Source organism: Sciurus vulgaris (genome assembly GCF_902686455.1).
Source record: "Sciurus vulgaris genome assembly, chromosome: 17".
Taxonomy (NCBI): Eukaryota; Metazoa; Chordata; class Mammalia; order Rodentia; family Sciuridae; genus Sciurus; species Sciurus vulgaris.
This window is the reverse complement of record NC_136478.1, coordinates 60,651,382-60,673,615: the sequence shown is the minus strand read 5'-3', so window position 1 is coordinate 60,673,615 and position 22,234 is coordinate 60,651,382. Positions and strand designations below refer to the sequence as shown.

The window sequence follows — 22,234 nt, the reverse complement described above, 5'->3', positions numbered from 1 at the left end:
AGGCACCTGGGAGTCTGGATCCCTACCGCAATCCTTCCAGGGTTTCAGGAATCTGAGCCCCCCTCCCTTTGTAAGATCCAACTCCCCTCCCCTGAGGGTGCCAGTGGCCCAGGTCCCTGACCACAACAAATCCACAAGATCCCTAGGTTTCAGTCCTTAGTTCCAAACAGCCCTTAGAGGATCCAGGAGTCCAGGGGAAACAGTCCGTCCCCTTAGATGTGGGGTCAGCTGAGCCAGGGGTCAGGCTATGGTGGGGAGGCCAGAAGGGGCGGGGACAGCCAGGATTGGGAGGGGAGACAGCAGCGTGGGCGGCTGGCAGAGGGAGGGAAAGACCAGCAGAGAGGAAAGAGAAACTGGGAGAGGGAGGAAGAGAGAAAGGAAAGAGGAGAACCCGATAGAGAAAGGGAGGAACAGCAGACGTGGAGGGCCAGAGAGAGAGAGAAGAGACTGAGTTCGAGGAAGAGAGAGAGAGAGAGAGAGAGAGAGAGAGAGAGAGAGAGAGAGAGAATGAGATAAAGATTTAGGAGGAAACAGATTTGGACAGAAACAGAAAGATTGTGGGAGAAACTGGAAGAGACGGAAACTGGAGAGACAGAAGGTAAGACTGTGGGGAGAGACAGTCTAAAAGACATAGAGGGTGTGAGGAGGAGAGAGATAAGGGGGGGCCGTATTGATTGAGAGGGAACAAGACAGAAGACAAAGAGACGAAAAGTGGGAGTGATCAAGTGAGGAGAGAGAGAGGAGGTGGGAGACGGTGATCCAGTGCCCCTCGCCTGCCCTGTCCTCTCCCCGGCACTGGGACCCCAAAGCTGGGTAAGTTCCCTGCCTGGGCTGGGAGGGGTGCACATTCCTGGTACTTCAGGGCTGGGCTTGGGGAGCTGACCGGGATGCTATAGGGGTGGGTGTAGGAGACAGGTAGCCTGAAGCAGCAGGAAGAGGCAGGGAATGGGGTCCCTAAGCACAGAGAGGGTCACATTCCTGGCCAGAGCTCAGTGGGCAGGAATAAAGGAGCCCCTATTCTCTGACTGGGCTGCAGACAGCTGCCCCCTCCTCGCAGCTGCCAGTGCCGCCCACCTCGCTTGGCATTGCTCTTGGTATGCAATCCAGGGCCATGGCCTCCCCCAGCCCCCCAATCTCAAAACAACAGGCTCTTTCTCCTCAGCCTCCTCCGACCTCCAAGCCCCTGACCCTATCGCTGTCCCTGGTGGGGTCAGCTATAGAGACACAGTCCCTTTCTCTCCGTCCCCAAGTCCTTGATGGAAGAGGGCCGGCCTCGGAGCAGCCTCAGTCTGGCCAGCAGTGCCTCCACCATCTCTTCACTCAGCAGCTTCAGCACCAAGGTCTGAGCTTCCCAGTGGGGATGGGGAAGAAGGTGGGGATCTGGGCTGCCCATCCCCATTTCCTAGTCCTGGGTTCTGTACCCCTCTGGGGATTCCAGTGGTTAAGGACAAAGTTCCTTAGCCATGGGTATGTGAGACCTGGAAAGGTCCTACATTGCCCACCAGCTGCAGCTGGGAATTTGGAGACATTCCCAACTCTTGTCCCCACCCCTCCTATTTTTCCTAATTCTAAGCCAGAGAACAACTTCACTGCCCAGCCAAGTCCCTGCTAGGAACTGAGGTATAATAGCTACTCTTGATGAGGACTGGGAATTCCCACCCAATTTACCCCTGATGAAACCCAGCAAGGAAAGACCCTCTCAGCCAATAAGATCCCAAGAGCACATCCAATAATGCCAGCCAAAAGTCTAGTGAAGACCCCATTTCCTTGTCTTCCTGCTATTTCCACTTTCCCATATTCAGAGCCCAGATATTTGATCCTAGCCTTGGTCAGCACCACTTCCAAGGAAGGGTTTCCTGCAGCAATCTGCCTGTGTGATGTGTATCAGCGGAATGGAAGGATTTGGAGCCTCCTCCTTACCTTGGACGTCTTGCTGAGGGATGTCATTCTCTGACGTCACAGCATCCTTCCATCCTTCACTTCACCGATGGCAATTCCTTCTGCTTATGGGGCCCTCGCAGCTAATAGTCCCAGTTCAGATCCCAAAGGTTCACATCCCTGACTCTGGTGGTCAAGGGCATGCTCTCTTGACAGTGATTCCCAAATTTGATTCCCAAATTCTTGTCCCACAGCCTCTTTCCTCTTCCTTCCCTCTGAACACTTCTTCTACCCATCAAAAGACTCTCAACTCTGCACTATGAATACCCTCCAATTCCGACCTCCAAGCTCACCCCTCCTTGAGCTGATTTCTAAGGGCAGTGGAGTGAGGGCCTAGGGTTGCCCACTCCACACTTTCTGGAGCCCATCCTGAGACCCATTCACTCTGTCCCTCTTCTGTCCTTAGAAGCCTACTCGGGCAGTGAACAAGGTCCATGCCTTTGGGAAGAGGAGCAATGCACTCCGAAGGGATCCCAACCTGCCTGTACACATCCGGGGCTGGCTTCATAAGCAGGTAGCGTCAGAGGAAGAAGAATACCTGAAGCTGTGCTGCTGGCTACAAATGCAAATGATCAGGTTTCACCCTAGCTCTATTGAATCAGGAACTCTGGGGATGGGACCCAGGAACCTTGTTTGAACATTCATTTCTTCCTGGTGCTCAGGTTTGAAACTCCCTGCAAACCAGTAAAGTAGGGTAAGCAATATGAGCTTTATTCTAAGTGTGATGGTAAACTTATTTTGAAAAGGGACCTCACGTGATCTGGTTCATAATTTTAAAAGATCATGCTGGAGTCTGTGGGAACAGGTTGATGAGGAAAAGGGCCCGAGGTTGGAGCTGATGGAGTGGTTCAGGTAGAGGCCATGAGAAGACACAGCACCATGTTCCTGGCCTCTCTGTCTCAGGCTCCAAAATAATTGGACCAAGTCTCTGAATATAAAGCCCCTGCCCTTGTGGGGTACACTGTCTCATCCAGACCTTCCTAAAACTTCTCAATTCCCAACTGACAGATGAGAAAGCATGAGGGTCCTAGGGGAAAAGATTGGTGCAAAGGCATAATTTGAAAGTGGTGGAGCCTAGAGTCAAATGCAGGTCCAGCTGTGTGTGAAATCTAGGTTAACCACAACTTGGTGGCCTCCAGTTCTCCATTTGAATCTATTACATCAACCCTGCATCTCTGTCCCTCCCCTCTCTTTGGTTTCTGCCCCCCTCTCAGTTCTCTGTCTCTGGGTCTCTGTCTCTGTGGTCAGTCTCCACCGACCTTCTTCTTTCCCTCTACTCCCACTCTTTCTCCCTTCTCTTCCCGCAGGACAGCTCTGGACTACGGCTCTGGAAACGCCGTTGGTTCGTCCTCTCTGGTCATTGCCTCTTCTATTACAAGGGTCAGTGCCCCAGCTTGCATGGAGCGGGAAGGCCCTTTCCCTACATGCCCTTCCCTCTTAGCATTTTGGCCTCCTGATCCATGTGATCCTTGACTCCAGCCTTCTCTTTGCAGACAGCCGTGAGGAGAGTGTCCTGGGCAGTGTCCTGCTCCCCAGCTACAGTATTAGGCCAGATGGGCCAGGAGCACCCCGAGGGCGGCGCTTCACCTTCACGGTGAGTCCGTCCATCCTTCATGATTACGAGTTGATGATTTACAGGAGGCAGCGGGGTGGACATACACTGGAATATCCTTCCTTACTGGAGATAAAAAGGTCCTGAACAGGGTCCATAGCATCCTCCTTTTTTGAGAGCCCCAGGGTCTGGGTCCCACGCCTTCTCTTCCCACAGGCAGAACATCCCGGCATGAGGACCTACGTTCTGGCGGCTGACACATTAGAAGACCTGCGGGGCTGGCTGCGGGCCTTGGGTAGGGCCTCCCGTGCTGAGGGAGACGATTGGTGAGTGGAGGTCCAGCCTACACCCCTGTCTAATCATCCCAAACTCCTCCATTGGAGGTCCTACTCCCATCAATGTCCATCACAAGCCTTCTAACTAAGGCTCCACCTTTCAGGCCTCTCCTCCAGGGAATTTAGGTTTCTTCCAATCTGCAAACGGCTTTTTCTCTTAATCCCCGCCCCAGTCTTGCCCTGCTCTGCCCCGAGAGTTGACCCTCCCATTAGGGGATCTAGCAGACTTTCTCAGCTCGGGCCCATCGACACCTCGCTCTGATGATCTCCATCCTCTGAGGCTACTATCTAAACAATGTCTGCTAAAAGACAAGACCAGATATATTTTTTAAATGTCAGATTGTCTCTTAGGCTCTGACTCAGCTTGTCCCAACGCGTAGGCTGGTTACGTGACTCTCTAGCCCTGTTACCTGAATGGACCCGGCGGCCCGGTACAAGTCACTTAATACTTTAGGGACCTCAGTTTCCTGCAAAATGGGGGCAATGGTTTATAGTGCACGACTCCCGTTTTGGGGTGGGTTGCTGTGAAAAGAGAATTGTGATGAGGTTCAAAGGATTGATGTTTCTTTCTGTGCCCACTTCCCAGTGGGCGACCCAGGACACCCGCAAGTCCCCAGCGTGGGGAGGGCCCTGGAGGCCCCGGGGGTCCCCCCGAGATGAGCAGAAGGGAAGAGGGGCGCATTTCAGAGTCACCAGAGATGGCTCGGCTCTCTAGAGGTCATGGCCGACCTGGGCTGCTCACTCCCAGCCCCACAACCGACTTCCAGTCTGGACCCCGGATTCGGAGGACTAGGAGCCCAGAGTGAGTAGGACGGTTATGTTGGGGGCGTGACCTAAAGAAGGGCGGGGCCTGGGCCGGTTAGGGGAGTGGCGGTGCATTGCTGGGGTTCCTGTGGGTCACAGCCTGTCCGGGAGATGTTCCAAGGAGGAGAAGTCACCAAGGAGAAATTGTTCAGAATCTGCCCAATAGAGGAGGATTTGACTCCAGAGGGACAGTGAGATACAGCGAGGGCGACGCCTTGAGGCGGACATGAAGAGTGGGGCGGACAGGGGAGGGAACGTGGGTCTAGTTGACTCTGTTCCCGAATTCCCTTCTTCCGACAGCCTGTTCGCACCCCTCTCTCGCCCGCCCTCCCCTCTGAGCCTTCCGCGTCCCCGTTCTGCTCCTGCGCGGCGGCCCCCTCCCTCCTCAGGAGAGGCGGCGCTCCCTGCCCGACCTCACACCCCTTTGAGTCGCATCGATGTCAGGCCTCCTCTGGATTGGGGCCCCCAGCGACAGACCCGTTCCCGGCCCCCAACTCCCCGCCGAGGACCCTCCTCCGAGGCTGGCGGAGGAAAGCCCCCCAGAAGTCCCCAGCACTGGAGTCAGGAACCCAGACCACGGAGAGGAGAGGTGAGGGGTCTGGGAACTACAGCTCCCTTCAGGCTTCACAGCTAACTCCCCCGGGCGGGACCCCAGGCTATTTTCCCTGGGTATAATGAGAATTGTGTTCCATAATAGTCAGCAGGACCGAGCTGTGCGAGGGGAATGTTGGACTCCATTTCCCATCGGACCTCAGGATGGTCTTTCCTCCTGGTCTTGGGCCTTTGCTCCTTGAGTATCATGGGGGTTGTAGTCCAGGATACTCCGCCACACCTGTAATCCCAGTGATTGGAAGGCTGAGGCAGGAGAATCTCAAGTTTGAGGCCAGCCTCCCCAGTTTATCGAGGACCTGAACAACTTAGAGAGATGCTGTCTCAAAATTAAAAATAAAAAGGATTGGGGATATAGCTCAGTGGGAATTCTGGACATACCCATTTGAGTATTTGTTGTTAAAATATGCCACTTATTTTTTCTTTCAGTATTGGTGATTGAATCAAGGGTTGCTCTACCACTGAGCTATACCTCCAACCCTTCCAGCCCCTTTTGTTTTTTTTATTTTGAAACAGGATCTTGATAAATTGTCCAGGCTGACCTGGAATTTTCAATTCTCCTGCCTCAACCTGCAAAATCACTGGGCTGACAAGAGAGTATCATCAAGCCTGGCAGATATACCAATTTCTAAACATCTCTATTTCAGTATTCCTCTCAGGCCCCTTCTGGCTCCTCCACTTATCTCCAGCTCCCCCCAAGACACCCTGGGACCCGGGCCTCTATGGTTTTACTGGTAGGTATCCTGGAGCACCTGAATTTACTAGAGCCCGGTCCCTGCTTTCTTTGCCCTGAGGGATGTCATCTCCTGATACTGTAACAAGCTGTGTGGTAAAACAACTGAATTTGTTTCCTTACTGTTTTGGAAGTAGGGGCCTGAGAAGTCAAGGTGTCTAGCCCGTGCAGGGCCCTGCTTCCTCTTGCCTCTCTCCTTGCTTTGGCCAAATCCCTGCTGTTCTTGGGTTACATCACCCCAGACAGTGCCTCTGTCATCACATGGCCATCTTCCTGTGTGATAGTCTGTTTCTTTTTGCAGCTCTGGGGATTGAACCCAGGGCCTCCATAGGCTAGGCAAGTGCTATACCTCCAGGCCACATCTTTAGTCCTTGTCTGTGTCTATCTTCTGGATACCAGACATCATTATAATTTATAATTTAAAAATTACAGCAGTTTAATGATCTTTTTGGCTTTACTTATTTACTTATTAATTGGTACCAGGGATTGAACCCAGGAGCGCTTTACCACTGAGCCATATCCCCAGCCCTTTAAATTTTTTTTTTTTTATTTCGAGACAAGATCTTGCTAAGTTGCTGAGGCTGGCCTCAAACTTGTGATCTTCCTGCCTAAGCCTCCAGAGTTTCTGGGATTACTGGTGTGTGCCATTGCACCAAACCCATGACTTGGAGTTTTAATGTAAGAGACTCCATTTTGATCTTAGCCTTATCCCTCAGGGCCCAGTGGAGAAGTTTTGTCCAAAACAATGGCCTCCTTTAATTTTTATTCAACACTTATACCTACAAACACTCTATTCACAAATAAGGTCACATTTTCAGGTACCCAGGGTAGGACTGGTGCATATCCCCCATCCTGCCTGCAACTCAGTGAGACCCTGTCTCTACATAAAATATGAAAAGTGGCTGGCATGTGGCTCAGTGGTTCAGCGCCCCAGGTTCAATCCCTGATACCAAGAAGAAGGAAAAAAAAGACAAAAAATAAAAAATGTAAAGACCCCCCAAATAAAGTTCCTTCATTAATTATAATATTTGCCATGGCTATTAAATAATAGAGCCCACTGGATCTTCCTGAAGTCACAAATCTGGCAGTTGGTCTGCTGAGATTGTTACTAAACTAAGGCCAAAGACCTGAACCTGCCCTTCCCAACAGAACAGGTGAGACCAGGTTCAGTCACCTGTCCCAGAAGGCAAATCAGAGAGGAAAAAGCAGGAGTTGTCCTGGTGAATACACCAGGACAAACAGAGCAGGCTGGAGCTGGGGCTCAGTGGTAGACTCCTTGCCTAGCATGTGAGGCAAGGGTTTGGTCCTCAGCACCACATAAAAATTGTGTCCATCTACAACTTAAAAAAAAAAAATACAAACCAAACCAAGAGTACCTACCTACCTGTCTTTAAGGTGTCACCAGTAGTCTTGGGGTTACATAGGAAAGGAACAAAAGCAAGCGTTGGGACTTGTTTAGCTGAAAGTCTCTGTTGGCCAGTGGTCTGGTTGAACATTTTCTCAGCATCAGAATAGCCTTTAGGGAGCCTTGACAGTGATAAGAAAGTGTTGGGGGGTTAGTTTTGTCTCTTGTCACAAAATCTTTATCCACTAGACCTGCAGTTCCTGGAATTGGTGGTGGTGGTGACTCAGAGAAAGAACAAATCAGAAAGGCAAGCTGGAATTAGTTAGGTTGATAATGGGCCCTCTCCCAGGTTTGGGGCAGTGCTTAGAGACTTCGAGGCACCATTTTGGTGGTCTGGAACAGGATGTTGTAAGAGCTGGCAGTTGACAATCTGTTGATTATGATGTCTCTGGAAATCTTGGAAATATCCTCGTTACTCTTACCTTGGCCAGATGCGGAGTTCAAGTTTGAGGTAGTGAAAGCAGGCAGATGCAACATGGAAGCAAAGATGCCAAACTTTTATCCTGTTTTTGGTTACCCATTGGTCTTTAGGCCCAAATGAAGAGTCAGTGCTTTTAGCAAAAACAGCCTTTAAGCCCCTGTTATGAGATTTGCTAAAGCTTAGCAGCAAGCTAATAAGGAGAGGGGTGTTTGTAGGTGGAGACACACTTTGGCATAGTGTCAAGTTACATTAAGGACCTGCCTGTCCCCTTTGACCCTTGACTTTTCTTCTTCTTAGCCAGGTCCCCCCCTGGACTCAAACTTCCACCAAAGCCTGGAGACAGATGTAAGTTCTCCTGATCCAACCTCTGCTGAGTTCCCTGAGTTATAAAGAGAATGTTCAAGATGTAGGGGGAGGGGAAGAGCCAGATGGGTCCCATAAATAGTTTCTTCTCTCCTTTTTCCAGACTCTTTTGACCAAGTTGTGCGGGCAGGACCGGCTCCTGAGGAGGCTGCAGGAGGACATAGACCAGAGGCAGGAGGAAAAGGTGCCAGGCAGGGCAGGGGCCTCTGGCCTTTCCAACTGCTTCTACCTGTTTCTGACTGGGAGCCAGGATGCTGTTGGATGGCCAGGATTTGGGGGGATGCCTCTCACTCTGGGGCTGGGTGTGGCTTCCAAAGTCTGACCACTTTCCCTCTTGACAGGAGCAGCTAGAGGCCGCCTTGGAGTTGACCCGGCAGCAGTTGGGTCAGGCAGGCAGGGAGGCTGCAGGTCCTGGGAGGGCTTGGGGTCGCCAGCGCCTGCTGCAGGACCGGCTGGTCAGTGTGAGGGCTTCCCTTTGTCACCTGACCCAGGTGAGCATGGGGAAAAGGGTACTCCCTTCCAGGAGGCCCAGGACTGTACAGTCAGTTACCAGGGGACTGTGAGGGCTCATAGGCACAGAGTTCTTGAGAATTCCTTTCATTCCCAATTTTAAACCAGTAATTCTGATCATTGTAAAGGGCAAAGGGCAAGCAGCCAACAATAATGGAGCTTCACTTAGTAGCCTAAGAGGGTGATTTTTTTTTTTTAATATTGGGAATTGAACCTGGAGTCTCATCCATAATAGGCTGATTTTGATATGGTTTCCTGGCTTTAGGTGAACTGCCTCCCACAGTGGTTAATGTGACCATAGAAAGTTTTTTAAACCTTCTGAGCTTTAGTTACCTCCTGTGTAAACTGTAGATGATAAAAATAGGATTTTCTGGGCTGGAGATGTAGCTCAGTAGGAGAGCCTTGCTTAGCCTGTGTGAGGCCCTGGGTTCCATCCCCTGTACTGAAGGGAAAAGATTAAAGTACTTACTTCATAGAGTCATTGTGAAAATTACATTTACTTATGTAAATGAATGCATATTCAACACTTAGTAAAGTACCTGGTACTTGGCAAACCATTTTTAAATGTTAGCTGTAATTATTATTATGTGTAAACAATAGAGACACATTTAAAAATATTTAAATTATTTAAATATCTGTAAAATGGTGGCAAGAATAGTACCTGCCTCACAGGAATTAAAGGGGTGCATACTGAACACACAATAAGTACTCAATAAATGTTAGCCATTATTATTATTATTACTATTATTATGATCATTATTGTTATTATTGGCTAGGAGGTTTCTGCTGCCCAGTGAGCACAGGTGTTGTGGTCTTGACTGTCCCAGGAATTCATTAGATCTATAGGTTACACCATGCTAAGGGAATGCATTGGCAACTTGGGGATCCAGAGAACCCTATTATTTGTCTACACTAACAGCTCATTGAAATTGTAGGTTCCATATGACTTTGGGGTTCCTGGTAGTCCAAGGGAAGAGGCCCATCGGGACTGTGGTCCATATGACCCCAGGGGCCCAGGGTCCAGGCCTCTGTTCCTCCTCTTCAACTGGGAAAAAAATGGGGAAAGATCTGGTGGGTGGGCATGCTAATCTTGTGTCTCTCCCTTTCTGGAACCTGAGGAGCGAGAGCGGGTTTGGGACACATACAGTGGCCTGGAGCAGGAACTGGGCACATTACGAGAGACCCTCGAGTACCTGCTGCACCTCGGTTCCCCCCAGGTACATCCCCTCCTACCGCCCAAGCTCCACCCTCTCCTCCAAGATCTGCCTGGAAACCCCCGCCCCCCGCACTCCACCCTCAGAGTCAAGCCCCGCCCCACCCTTCAGTCTAACCTCTATTGTAGATAAGACCTCTTTCCACGTTCGGATCCAGTTTCCTCTCTGGTTCTAAATCTCCCCCTTATGTGGAAGCCCCGCCCCCGCTGCCAAAACGCCACCCTTCAGCCCTGTCTCCATCTGGCAAGTTGTCTCTGGCACCCTGCTTCTTGAATGTCGCTGTTAAATTTATCCTCTGGAGTTTCAGTTCTAAACCCAATCCCTTAATTTAAGCCCTGCTCCTAAAAATATAAACCCCAGTGCTCAGCCTCAGACTCGCTTCTTCATTCTCTGTCTATGCACTCAGCTGTGATTCATACATGTCTAGTTAAAATTCATACATGTTTAGTTAAAAATGTCGACTTAGTGTGTTAAATGCGGTCTCACAGGTTTGCTCCACCCTTTTCACGCCAAGCCCCTCCCACTCATCCTGAAACCCACACCTTCACTCTAGTCTCCTGCCCACTGAAGTTTAATCTGGCTCAGCACCAGCAATATATAAAAGAACAATACATGACATCCAAACTGGATTTATTATAGGAATAGAAGAGTAGTTGAACCTTTGAAAATCACTACATATATTTTGCCACATTGGACAAAGCAAAGGAGAAAAACCACATGATCATCTCCATAAAATCTGGAAAACATTTATCAGAGTTTCACCCCTCCTCATGATAGAAGCTCTCAGTAAAATAGGAACAAAGGGGAACTTCCCTAATCTAAGACATCTATGTCAACCTGGGTGGCCCAATCTGTAATCCCAGTGACTGGGGAGGCTGAAGCAGGGGGATTCCAAGTGCAAGACCAGCCTGGGCAACTTAGCAATTTAAAAAAGGGCTCAGTGGTAAAGTGCCCTGGGTCGGATCCCCAGTATCAAAAACCAGACATACAGCAGGGTGAACCATGGTGCAGGCCTGTAATCCCAGGGGCTCAGGAGGCTGAGACAGGAAGATCATGAGTTCAAAGCCAGCCTCAGCGATTTAGTGAGGCCCCAAGCAACTCAGTGATGAGACCCTGTCTCTAAATAAAATACAAAAAAGGGCTGGGGATGTGATTTAGTGGTTAAGTGCCCCTGAGTTCAATCCCTGGTACCAAAAAACAAGCAAAAACAACCCCAAATGAGGGGCTGAGGAGATAGCTCAGTCAGTACAGTGCTTGCCTTATAAGCAGAAGGCCCTGGGTTCGATCCCCAGCACCAAAAAAAAAAAAAAAAAAAAAAAAAAAAAAATTATTTTCAGATGATATGGTATGTCTGTGTAGATTCATCAAGATCACTAAAATAAAAGGTGAATGTGCAAAAATCAATTGTCTTTTTATTTACTCATGCCAAACAATTAGAAAAGAAATGTTGAAAAACAGGAGTTTGAAATAACATGAAAAATTGAATACTTAAGAATAAATCTAGTGAAAGATATGCAAGCCATCTACTTTGGAGATGCAAAGCAAAGGTTTATAGAAATGGAGAGATTTATCATGTTCATGGGTAGGAAAGACACTGTTGTAAAGATGTGGTGTCTCTTTCCCCAGCGGGGATCTGCAATCCTGGTATGTATTTGGAAGGTTTTTCTGTGCAGATTGACAAGATGACCCTGAATTGTACCTGAAAGTGTAGAAAGCCAGGATAGCCAGGACACTCTCTAAGAACAAAGCTCAAGGACCAACACAACTGTTATGTCAAATCTGAGGATAAAGCTACAGTTAATAAGATGGTTCATTCGGCATTACCACAAGATTAGACAAATGGACCAAAGGACTACAATCAGTGTTCAGAAACCGACTCCCATGTATTTATGTGTCATCTGTTCCGGGTAGAAGCAGCTCTGCAGAGAAGTACAGAAAAGATAGTCCTCTCTATTGGATATTCATATTGGGAGGAGGGAACCTGACTCCATAAACATGGCCAAGCTGTTTCACACCCTTGCATGACCTATCAGCTATAACCCTCCTGCATTTTCCCGCTTTGGAGTGACTAATCCTCTCCTTTCCCCAGGACAGAGCATCAGCTCAGCAGCAGCTGTGGATGGTTGAAGACACCCTGGCTGGTCTGGGTGGCCCCCAGAAACCACCGCCCCACACTGAGCCTGACTCCCCATCCCCTGCGCTCCAAGGCGAGGAGTCCTCGGAGAGGGAGGTGAGACTTGCACCTCTACCTCCTCCCTCAGCTTCTTGTGTCCTATATCCCTGGCCCAACCTGTTACCCCAACCACCTCTTTCCCTCTCCCTTGATCACTTAACCAACTTCAGGCAGGTACCTTCACCTCTGAGAGCCCTTCTTTCCTTGTGTGTTATATAGATGCCCCTGGGCATTCTCAAGGGTTGGTTCCAGGACCCCTTGTGGAGACCAGAATCTTTCAATGCTCCAGTCTCCTATATAAAATGATGTGGTGGTTTGCATATAATGTACATGCACCCTCTGTGTACTTAAAATCATCTCTAGGTGACTTACCATACCTAATACATGTAAATATTATAGTTGTCATACTGTATTGTTGAGAACAATAATGACAAGAAAAATTTCTGTGCATGTTTAGTACAGATGCAATTTTCTTTTTGGGCAAATTTCAATTCTCAGTGGGTTGAATCTGCCTATTCACCCCACTGCCATCTTGATCCAGGGCCTATCACCCTGCCATCTTGATCTAGTCTCGCTGCATACTCTGTGTGGGTGAGGGAAAGGGTTACTGTCAGAGGGATGCGTGCTGGCTGTAAATTAATAACTATGAAATTTATTTAATAGAAAAAAACCACAGGAGATAATTATCTTTTGAATTGGGGGCTTGAGGGATTGAGCCATGCTAAAGTGTCTTGCTCTAACAAACTGGAGGAGCCCCCACTTGGTTTATTTATAGCAGCCCATATCAAAGGGGGACTGGGAGGAGCGTCTTCTATGAGAAACAGGATGGGGTGGAGTTAAGCAAGCCATTTTGCTCTAGCAGGTCATTGGCACATCTAGGGCATGCAAATTCTGGTGGTGAGCCACTGCACGGAAACCACATACTCCAGGCAATCTGAAACAATATTTCATGATTGCCAGTTCCTGAAAGTCAGATTCCTCTGTCTGATGGTCCAACCAAGTCTGGTTTTATTTGCAGGCTATGGATGGCACTCTGCAGTCCAGGCATGTCCCTTCAGTCAGCTCCTGACCTGCCCTGAGAGCTGACTATGTGCATTCCTTCCTAGCCCACATTCCATGATGTCATTCTGGTAGTTTGAAATCAACAGGGTAGGAGTATTTACACCATAGGCACTGGCATGTGGGACAAATCAGGGCTCTGCGGATTGAACCCAGGCACGCTTTGCCACTGAGCCACATCCCCAGCCCTTTTTATTTCTTATTTTAAGACAGGATCTCACTAAGTTGCTGAGGCTGGCCTTGAACTTCAATCCTCCTATTTTAGCTTCCCAAGTGCCTGGGATTACAGGCATGTGGACAAGCATTTGTCAAAAGCATTTACTAGACACCACTGATCTTTTTTTTTTTAATTATAGTAATTCACATTTTTATACATTTATTTTATTAATTTATCTTTTAATGTGGTGCTGAGGATTGAACCCATGGCCTCACACATGCCAGGCAAGTGCTCTATCACTGAGCCACAACCCCAGCCCCAACACCACTGATCTTCACCCCAAAGGTGGAGAAACAGTGACTGAAAATTGCTTGACACTCACTTGGCCCCCCAAGAAGCCAGGACAATTATTGTCATAGCTGGGTTAGAATTCCTGGGTTTGCACTGACTTTCACACCATGTATCCAGAAGACCTGGGTTCAGAACACAGCTCTGCTGTCTTTGAGATATCAGACATTGACCTCATTCTGAGCCTCAATTTTAGTATGCATAAAATATAAGTGGATATATATAAGTGTCTTACATGTACAAATGCAATCCTCATACCAAAAGGTGAAATATGATCCAGAGAGGTAAAGCAACTTATTCAAAGTCACTGAGGTGGATTATGAAAGCAGGACATTGGACTCCGAGTTTACAATTCTTACCTTCCTCACACTGTGTCTGCATTGCTAAGTGCCTGACAAAGGAGTGTCATAATAATAATGATGACAATAATCATTATTCCCTTTTTCTGATCCCTCCAGAGTCTGCCTGAGTCCTTGGAACTGAGCTCCCTTCGGTCCCCTGAGGCTGATTGGGGACGGCCCCCTGGAGGTGACAGAGACCTTGCCAGTCCTCGCTCAGGTGAGCATCCTCTTGGAGTGGGAGTTTCTTTTTGTTCTATCCTCACCAAGTCTCCTTCTGTCCTGCCAGGACTTGGATCTCCAAAGGTCTCCAGGGCTTCCAGTCCTGAGGGTCGCCGCTCCACTTCTCCACAGCTGGGAACCAAGGTAGGCCATATGTGACCCCCCTCCTTAGCTCTGTCTTCTAATCCTATGATCTGCCTACCACAGACCCCTTCCCCCGAATCTTGGGGAAATAGCTGGGAGAGGAGAGTTCTAAAGCCACAATCAAAGCAGAGAGCACATGATTTATTAAGAGTATTGGGACCAAATTTATCTCTACCACTTCTAAGCTGTGTGGCTTTGTGTCAGATTAGACGTCTCTGTGCCTCTATTTTTTCATCTGTAAAGTGGAGCAAAGAGCAATTTCTACCACCTAGACCAATGTGAGGATTGAAACGAAATGAGGGGCTGGGGATGGTGGATCAGTGGTAGAGTGTTTGCCTACCATGTTTGAGGCACTGGGTTTGATTCTCAGCACCACATACAAATAAATGAATAAAATAAAGGTCCATCAATATCTAAAAAAATTTTTAAAAACATTTTTTAAAAAATGAGATTAATTTCTCTAAAGGGCTGAAAACACCAAGTCCTTCATTCATTCATCAGTTCATTCCATCACCAAATATTTATTTGCTGTTCTGGGGATGGAACCCAGGGTGTAGTGTTTGGCAAGTGCTCTATCACTGAGCCCAGACCATTCCCTCTGATTTTGAGGACAAAAGAAACAGAGAGGGTAAGAAAGCAACATTAAATCCTCTCTGAGATTGTCCCAAAATAATCTTGACAATTCAGTGGCCAGTAAATTCCCTTCCTCCTTTGGTTGTGGCTGAAGAGAGTTCAGAGTTCAGAGAAGCAACTCGAGTCCTGCCCACTAGACGGGGAAAAAGCTTGATGTGTCCAGGACGCCCCCTGCTGGGGATTCGGGCTTCCGCAGGGCAAGAGATGGAGTGAGGCCAGAGAAGTGGGTGGGGGCCAGGCCATACAGGGCCTCAAAGGCCTTTATCCTCAGGGTGGGTGCCACAGGAGGCCTGCAAGAAGGGGAGAGTGTCAGCTCTGGGTGTAGAAAGACCCCTCTGAAGTGCTGTGGCAAATTACTGGCAAGGGCCAGACCACAGGCCCGAGGTCAGGGAGAAGAAAGAGGAGGCCCAAGGTTGGGGCACGGGGTCCTTCTCTCCCCAGGTCCCCACCGCCCGGCCCCGGATGAGTGCTCAGGAGCAGTTGGAACGTATTCGCAGGAACCAGGAGTGTGGACGGCCCCTTCCGCGCCCCACCTCCCCCCAACTGCTCACTCTGGGGAAAATACTGTCCCCAGCCAGACGCCAGGCAGACATGGAACAAAAGGTGAGTGGCATAGGGTTGGTGGGTGGAGGGTGGGGTGGTAAATGGTCTTTGAGTACTGGGGATTGAATTTAGGGGTAATTTACCACTGAACCATGTCCCCAGCTGTTTTCTATTTTATTTAGAGACAGGATCTCACTGAGTTGCTTAGCACCTCACTAAGTTGCTGAGGATGGCTTTGAACTTGAGATCCTCCTGCCTCAGCCTCCCAAGCTGCTGGGATCACAGGTGTGCGCCACCTGCCCAGCCCTTTTTAATTTTTTTTGTTTCGAAACAGGGTCTTACTCAGTTGCTTAGAGCTTAGATAAGTTGCTGAGGTTGGCCTCAAACTTTCAATCCTTCTGTCTCATGCTCCTGAGTTGCTGGGATTACAGGTGTGCATCACCATGCCTAGTTATTCACATTATTTCAATAGGAAGAATATTCTCGACTTGATGATCAGAGTATCTTACATTCCTCAGGGTGGTCTCAACTTAGACTTATAGGGAGAAATAGGCAATTCATGTGAAGGTGAGTGTGTGAGTATGCGTTTGTGTTTGTAGGCACACGCTGGTGTTTACTGGTGTTCAGGAGCTCAGGCAAAGTTAATCACTGTTTGTGCCATTGGGCAATTTCTTTTCTTTTCTCTTTTGGTACTGGGTACCATTGAGCACTTAACCACTGAGCAACATTCTCAGCCCTTTAAAAAATATATTATTTAGAGACAAGAGTATTGCTAAGTTGCTTTGAACTTGAGATCCTCCTGCCTCAGCCTCCACAGCCACTGGGATTACAGGCATGCACCACCACACCTGGCCCACTGGGCAATTTCATAACTTCTCTGCCCTTCCTCTACTTCACCCTCCAAATGAGAAGTGAGGTTTCCAGGACAGGAATTCTAATGCCACAATTCCTTTCTAGTCTGTCCTAGGAGCTGCAAAATGGCTCAGAAGCTCAGGGTCCTGGAGTAGGTAAGGAACTAAAGGGTGGGTGAAGGGAACAGGGAAATCAGTTTGCAGAAGGGGAGGTGATTCTCACTGTCACAAGTCTCCTGAGTACCGAATTGCAAGTGGCAAAACTTTTAGAGCCTCTCGAGTTTCTGAGGCATCTGAAACAAAACCAGGAAGCCCTGGCTCCGCAATAAGAACTGAGTTTCAAGAAGGCTCTTGAACTAAAAACCCCTTAATACACGGGGGCTGTGTAGAAAGTCCTTTTGGGACAGGTGCTAGGAACTACAATACCCAGAAGAGCAGACGCCCCCGCTTCCTATACACCCTCCGCATCTTGTCTTTCTTCTAGTCCTAGGAACATCACACCTTACTTGCCGACTTCCGAAGGCCACAGGGAGCGGGTCCTTAGCCTCTCCCAAGCCCTGGCCACTGAGGCGTCGCAGTGGCACAGAATGATGACAGGTGAGGGATAGGGGATCTGGACTCCTGGGTTTTACGGAAGGGTGAGTTTGAGGCACGGACTCCTAGGCTCTGTGAGGAGAGGTGTGGGGGCCTCTGGAAATTCTTAGTCGTGGCAAAGAAAGCGGGGCAGGGATTGGAAGTTCCAAATCCCAGGCAAGAGAGGACCAAAATCGGGGACATTTGGGAGGCGGCTGGGGGGCTGGCACCTGAAATAGACTGGGGGTCAAACTCCGTCCGAGGGCGGGGGGCCTGGGGTGGGGACCCCTGGGTCTGAGTGAGGAAGGCTGGAGCTTGGTCTCCTAGGTCTGAGAGGAGGGCTGAGTCGCAGTATGCCATGGTCATCCCCCACTCCGCCTCTCTAGGTGGAAATTTGGACTCCCGGGGAGATCCTCTCCCGCCTGCGCCGCCGCCCCCTTCGGACTCCACTCCCCAGGTGACCTCTCACCCTAACTGCTGTCCAGTGGCTAATTCCGATTCCGCGGGATTCTCGCGCGATGGTAGTGGACGTGGTGGAGGCCCCGCCCACTGGGAGCCCACGTGGGACTCCGGGAACGCCCCTCCCGCCCTGACCCAAGAGGAGGGGGCGTGGCCACTGAGGGTCACGTTGCTCCAGTCCAGTTTCTGACCTGCCCAGATGTGGCAGCCAATCGGAGTGTGGGGGCGTGGCCTGGAAGAACCGCCAGGAGATCCGGGACCTGGCTGGCAACTTGGGAGCGTGGTCTGGTCCCCACCTGGGAGGGGCGTGGTTTTACGGTCAGCCTTTGATTTTCCCCAACAATATCCAAATTTGCATTAAAACTTTGAACTTTAAGTCAATAGTTTCTTTCTGTGTGTTTGGGGTTGTGATACTGGGGTCTCTGAGGAGCAGAGCCGGAGTCGTGGATGTCTGGGTCCTGAGGAAGTAAGGAACAGGATCCTGGGACTTGGAGAATCTTCAGCTGGTGGGTCCGAGGGAGGAGGGGATGAATACGTTGAGTCCCGGCTTAGGTGTGTAGAGGGCTGAACGTCAGGGATATTGAATTTGGGGCAGGAGGGGCTGGGACCTGGATTCCCGGGTCTGAGGGAGGAGAGCTGGGGCTGGGGCCAAATTCCCAGGTTTCTGGATTTCCTGGCAACACCCCCATGGTCGGGCTTCCAGGATCTAGCCCCTATTTATGGTTCGATCCCTCGGCCTCCCCGGACTTCAGAGGTGGAAAGTCAGTGAGTGGCAGAGAGACAGACTGACCTGGAATGGCTACGGGAACGCGCTATGCCGGGAAGGTGGTGATTGTGACCGGGGGCGGGCGAGGCATCGGAGCTGGGATCGCAAGAGTCTTCGGTGAGTAGGGGTCTGGCTGCTGCATACTTTGGGGCCTAAGCAGAGATGAAGGGAAAGAGGAAGATAATTGGGGCAGAGGAGGGGATGGGAAGAAAAAAACTCGACTCCTGATTCTTATAAAATTCTATTTGCAATTGGTAACGAAGGGTGCCCAGGGATGGCCAAGGACGCGATTTTTTTGTCTCCAAAAGCAGTTACTTCCCCTTTTCTGGGTCTGTTACTGTAGCTGCAAAGTGGTGGTTTGGAGATATGTCTCTTGCAGGTTTGGGGGTGTACTCTGGAACCCATAAATCGGGCCTGGGGAGTTGGAGCAGGCACCTGGAGGGGCAAAGCGCTGTCCTTTGTCCTAGGGGATCATCAGGAGACTGGGGTCATGAGTGGGAGGCGGGGAATGACCGCAAGAGGGCAGCAGAGGCCTTGCAAGGTCTGTGGGGCCATAACGGGATCTCTCCTAAGTGGTTATCTGCGACAAGGATGGTGAGTGAGGGTCCCTCAGTCCTCACCTCAGTACCTCCTCCCTCAGACCCAGGGGTCCAGGCCCCAGTGTTTCTCTCCTTGCAGAGTAAGGCGGTCAGGCCCTGGAGCAGCCGCTTCCTGGAGCTGTCTTCACCCCTATGGCATCACTCAGGAAGAAGACGTGAAGGTGAGAGCAGCTTTCTCCCTGGCTGTGTTCTCCTCTCCGTGTTTACACCTGCTCTTCCCTCCAACTTCTCTGCTTCCCTGGCTAAATCCTACCTGTCCCAAAGGATGTCAGCCCACTGCTCTGTCTGGTTGTCATGTCTGCTGGCCATGTCACATGGCTCCTGGATACCTCTTCTTTTACCTCCTGTCGTGGGGATGAAAATGAGTGAATCCCTTAGAGGAGGTCTCCTGTGACATTTCTCCTCCTATTTCTGGGTCTCCTTGACTTTCCCTTAGTCAGCATCTCTGCATTATCTGCCCTCTGGATCTCTCTCTGCGCACCCCAGGTTCTCTGTCCCTCTCTCGGGACCTGTGACTCTCTGCTGCCTGAGGTTTCTAGTATGAGAACTTCAGTGCAGCTGTGACCAGCCCCCTGTTCTCTGGCTCCCTGGCTTCATGTCTTCTGTCTGCCATTCCCGGTAATCCTGGGGCACCTTCTTGTTCTAGCTCCTATCCCCTCTGCAGTGCGTCCAGCCCCCCCCCCCCCCCCCCGCCTTGTTCTGGGGCCCTGGTGCCTCTGACATTGGCACAATAGCACTCATCACAGGACATGTCCTTCCTCCTCAGACCCTGATTTCCAAGACCATCCCGCAATTTGGCCACCTGAACTGTGTGACCAACAATGCAGGCTTCCATGAGGCCTAGGGCCATTCTGCACTGTTACACCCACGTCCCGGCCCCGGACTCCTTCCTCTTATCCCTCAGTTTCCCCTCTCTCCCCGCCTGCTGTCCCCATCTCCCTTTCTGTCTGCTTGCGTAGGACAGTTCAGCCGTGGTGCCTGCACACCTTGGCTTAAATCCTGGTTCTCTTCCTTCTCTGCTGTGTCCCTAGTTCTGAGCCTCACCCTGCCTCAGTTTCCACATCTCTAGAATGGGAATCATCATCATTGTCCCCAGGGTGTTGGGATCACTGATGGAGGTAAACTGCTCAGCCCCATAATCCCTGTGACTACCTCGGGCACATAGCTGTGACCTGGTGCCCTCACTTTGTTCTTGTATGAAGTTCGACTGATGGTCCTGAACTCTGTTAGTGACACTGGAGATGTCCATCTGGTGCACGTTTCCTGGACTTCCTACAGTGGCTTCTAAGGGAAATTCCATCAATTTAATGACCATCCTTCCTGAGAATGCCCCTGGTTGGTAAACCAAGACTCAGAGACTGAATCGATTCTCCTGGGGTTGCCCAGCAAGGCGGTAGTGCAGAGGAGTGCCCTGGTCAGCTGGGTTCACCTTCTCTGGACTGTGTGTTCCTTCTTAGATTGTTGTAAGGATTTGAAGGTTTGAAAGTACTAGTTCCTCTGTGTCCTTTGTCTGTTCAACAGATGTTTATTGAGCACTGCTGATCATGCCCCACCTCCCATCCCAGGGAGGAGGGATTTCATAGTGAACAAATCAGAAAACATCCCTGTGCTCACGGCATTCACATTACAGAGTCAAACAGCAGACCAAAAAAAATTGTGAATTTGCCTGCTCGCTAAAATTTATTTGGAACCCCAAAATTGGTACTTGCAGCACTTTCCTGGTTATTCATGGACAACCATGGAGTTGCCACACTTTGAATCTCTGTAGCAAGCATTTCCCATCCAGATCCGACAGGCCGACTCTGCTGATCTTCTCCGCTGTCAAACAGAAAACTCCCTTATGGAGGCAGAGGCGTGGCAGGGCAGCTGGCTCCTGTCTGGAGCTGGCCGGGCTGGTTTTAATCTTAACTTTGACACCTGCTACTGGAACATCCTCAGGAAACTCCCTTAACACTACGGAACCTTGTTTTCTGGTTTGTAAAATAGTCTACGAGCAAAAGTTGTTCTTAGGATTTAAGATGATCATCTATGTTAGACAAATGTTGGTGTACAGACCTGTATACATGCACACCTGTACATTCAAGCAGACCTGTATACATGCACACCTGTACATTCATGCAGACCTGTATACATGCACACCTGTACATTCATACAGACCTGTATACATGCACACCTGTACATTCATGCAGACCTGTATACATGCACACCTGTACATTCATGCAGACCTGTATACATGCACACCTGTACATTCATGCAGACCTGTATACATGTACACCTGTACATTCATGCAGACCTGTATACATGTACACCTGTACATTCATGCAGACCTGTATACATGTACACCTGTACATTCATGCAGACCTGTATACATGTACACCTGTACATTCATGCAGACCTGTATACATGCACACCTGTACATTCATGCAGACCTGTATACATGTACACCTGTACATTCATGCAGACCTGTATACATGCACACCTGTACATTCATACAGACCTGTATACATGTACACCTGTACATTCATGCAGACCTGTATACATGTACACCTGTACATTCATACAGACCTGTATACATGCACACCTGTACGTACATGCCAATTCCCGCCTTCTGAAGGTTGATTTTTTTTCCCTCTGCCACAGACTCGCTTCTGTTTATTTAGCAAACACACTTATGGACCTTGCGTCAGGGACAGATACTGACTAATGAAGTCTGTAGACCCGAGAATGAGATGTTACCCTCGCTCTGCAGATGAGGAAACTGAGGCATAGTGGGAACAAGGGATTGCCAAGGTCACACGGCCAGGGAGTGGCAGGACTGAGTCAAGGCCAGCCTCTGCCACTGGAGTCTGCCTTCTCATCAGTCCCCCAGGCAGCCCTGTCCTGCGTCCCCTTCCCTCCCATCCTCCTGGGCAGGGCTCATTCCTCCTCTCCCCTCAGTGGCTGCAGGAGACCTCGGCCCAGGGATTCCGGTAGCTGCTGGAGTTCAATCTGCTGGGGACTTACACTGTGACCAAGGTGAGCACTGGTCTGGCCGCAGGCTCAAGCGCTGCCTGGCAATCAGACCGTGAGGCTCATTGTATCTAAAAGCAAAGTCCTGTCCGATTTTTAGTTTGCTCTTCTTATTCCAAAAGGACCCTGTTCTTTGTGGGAAATGAATGGGTGCAAGTCTGCACATCTAGCAAAACCTGCCTGGGTGACTACACTGCTCAGCCTTCTCAGGAGCCTTCCAGATTGCTGCGGTAGTGGTGGCAGGGGTGTTAAGAGCACAGTGTGAGGGCTGGGCTAGCATGTGTGAGGTGCTAGGTTCCATCCTCAGCACCACATATAAATATGTAAATTAAATGAAGGTATTGTGTCCATCTACAACTAAAAAAAGAAAAAAAGAACACAGCGGGAGAACCAGGTGTAGCAGTGCAGGCCTGTGATCCCAGTGACTCAGGAGGCTGAGGCAGGAGGATGGCAAGTTCAAGGCCAGCCTTAGCAAC

At 49.8% G+C, this 22,234-nt stretch overlaps 1 protein-coding gene across 5 annotated transcripts; it reads left to right on the top strand.

The window, feature by feature from the left end:
- Nucleotides 1–326: 326 nt before the first annotated feature.
- On the top strand, nucleotides 327–21,724 carry PLEKHA4 (pleckstrin homology domain containing A4). Of its 5 annotated transcripts, XR_013760481.1 has the most exons (21): nucleotides 327–813; nucleotides 1,251–1,340; nucleotides 2,345–2,452; nucleotides 3,246–3,318; nucleotides 3,432–3,532; nucleotides 3,707–3,816; nucleotides 4,412–4,627; nucleotides 4,930–5,218; nucleotides 5,886–5,972; nucleotides 8,095–8,142; nucleotides 8,264–8,344; nucleotides 8,502–8,651; nucleotides 9,789–9,887; nucleotides 11,974–12,114; nucleotides 14,080–14,179; nucleotides 14,249–14,325; nucleotides 15,400–15,561; nucleotides 16,459–16,508; nucleotides 16,837–16,949; nucleotides 18,829–18,910; nucleotides 21,687–21,724. XR_013760481.1 is itself a non-coding variant. In XM_079119098.1 (20 exons), exons 2-20 carry the CDS (start codon nucleotides 1,257–1,259, stop codon nucleotides 17,572–17,574), a joined length of 2,352 nt encoding a protein of 783 aa, XP_078975224.1. In that variant the 5' UTR covers nucleotides 327–598; nucleotides 1,251–1,256; the 3' UTR covers nucleotides 17,575–17,760. The 5 variants fall into 5 exon arrangements, 4 of the variants coding, with proteins under 4 accessions (XP_078975224.1, XP_078975225.1, XP_078975223.1 ...); XM_079119098.1 differs by lacking the exons at nucleotides 18,829–18,910; nucleotides 21,687–21,724 and adding an exon at nucleotides 17,312–17,760 and having other exon boundaries at nucleotides 327–598; XM_079119099.1 differs by lacking the exons at nucleotides 18,829–18,910; nucleotides 21,687–21,724 and adding an exon at nucleotides 17,312–17,760 and having other exon boundaries at nucleotides 14,080–14,149.
- The last annotated feature ends 510 nt before the right edge of the window (nucleotides 21,725–22,234 follow it).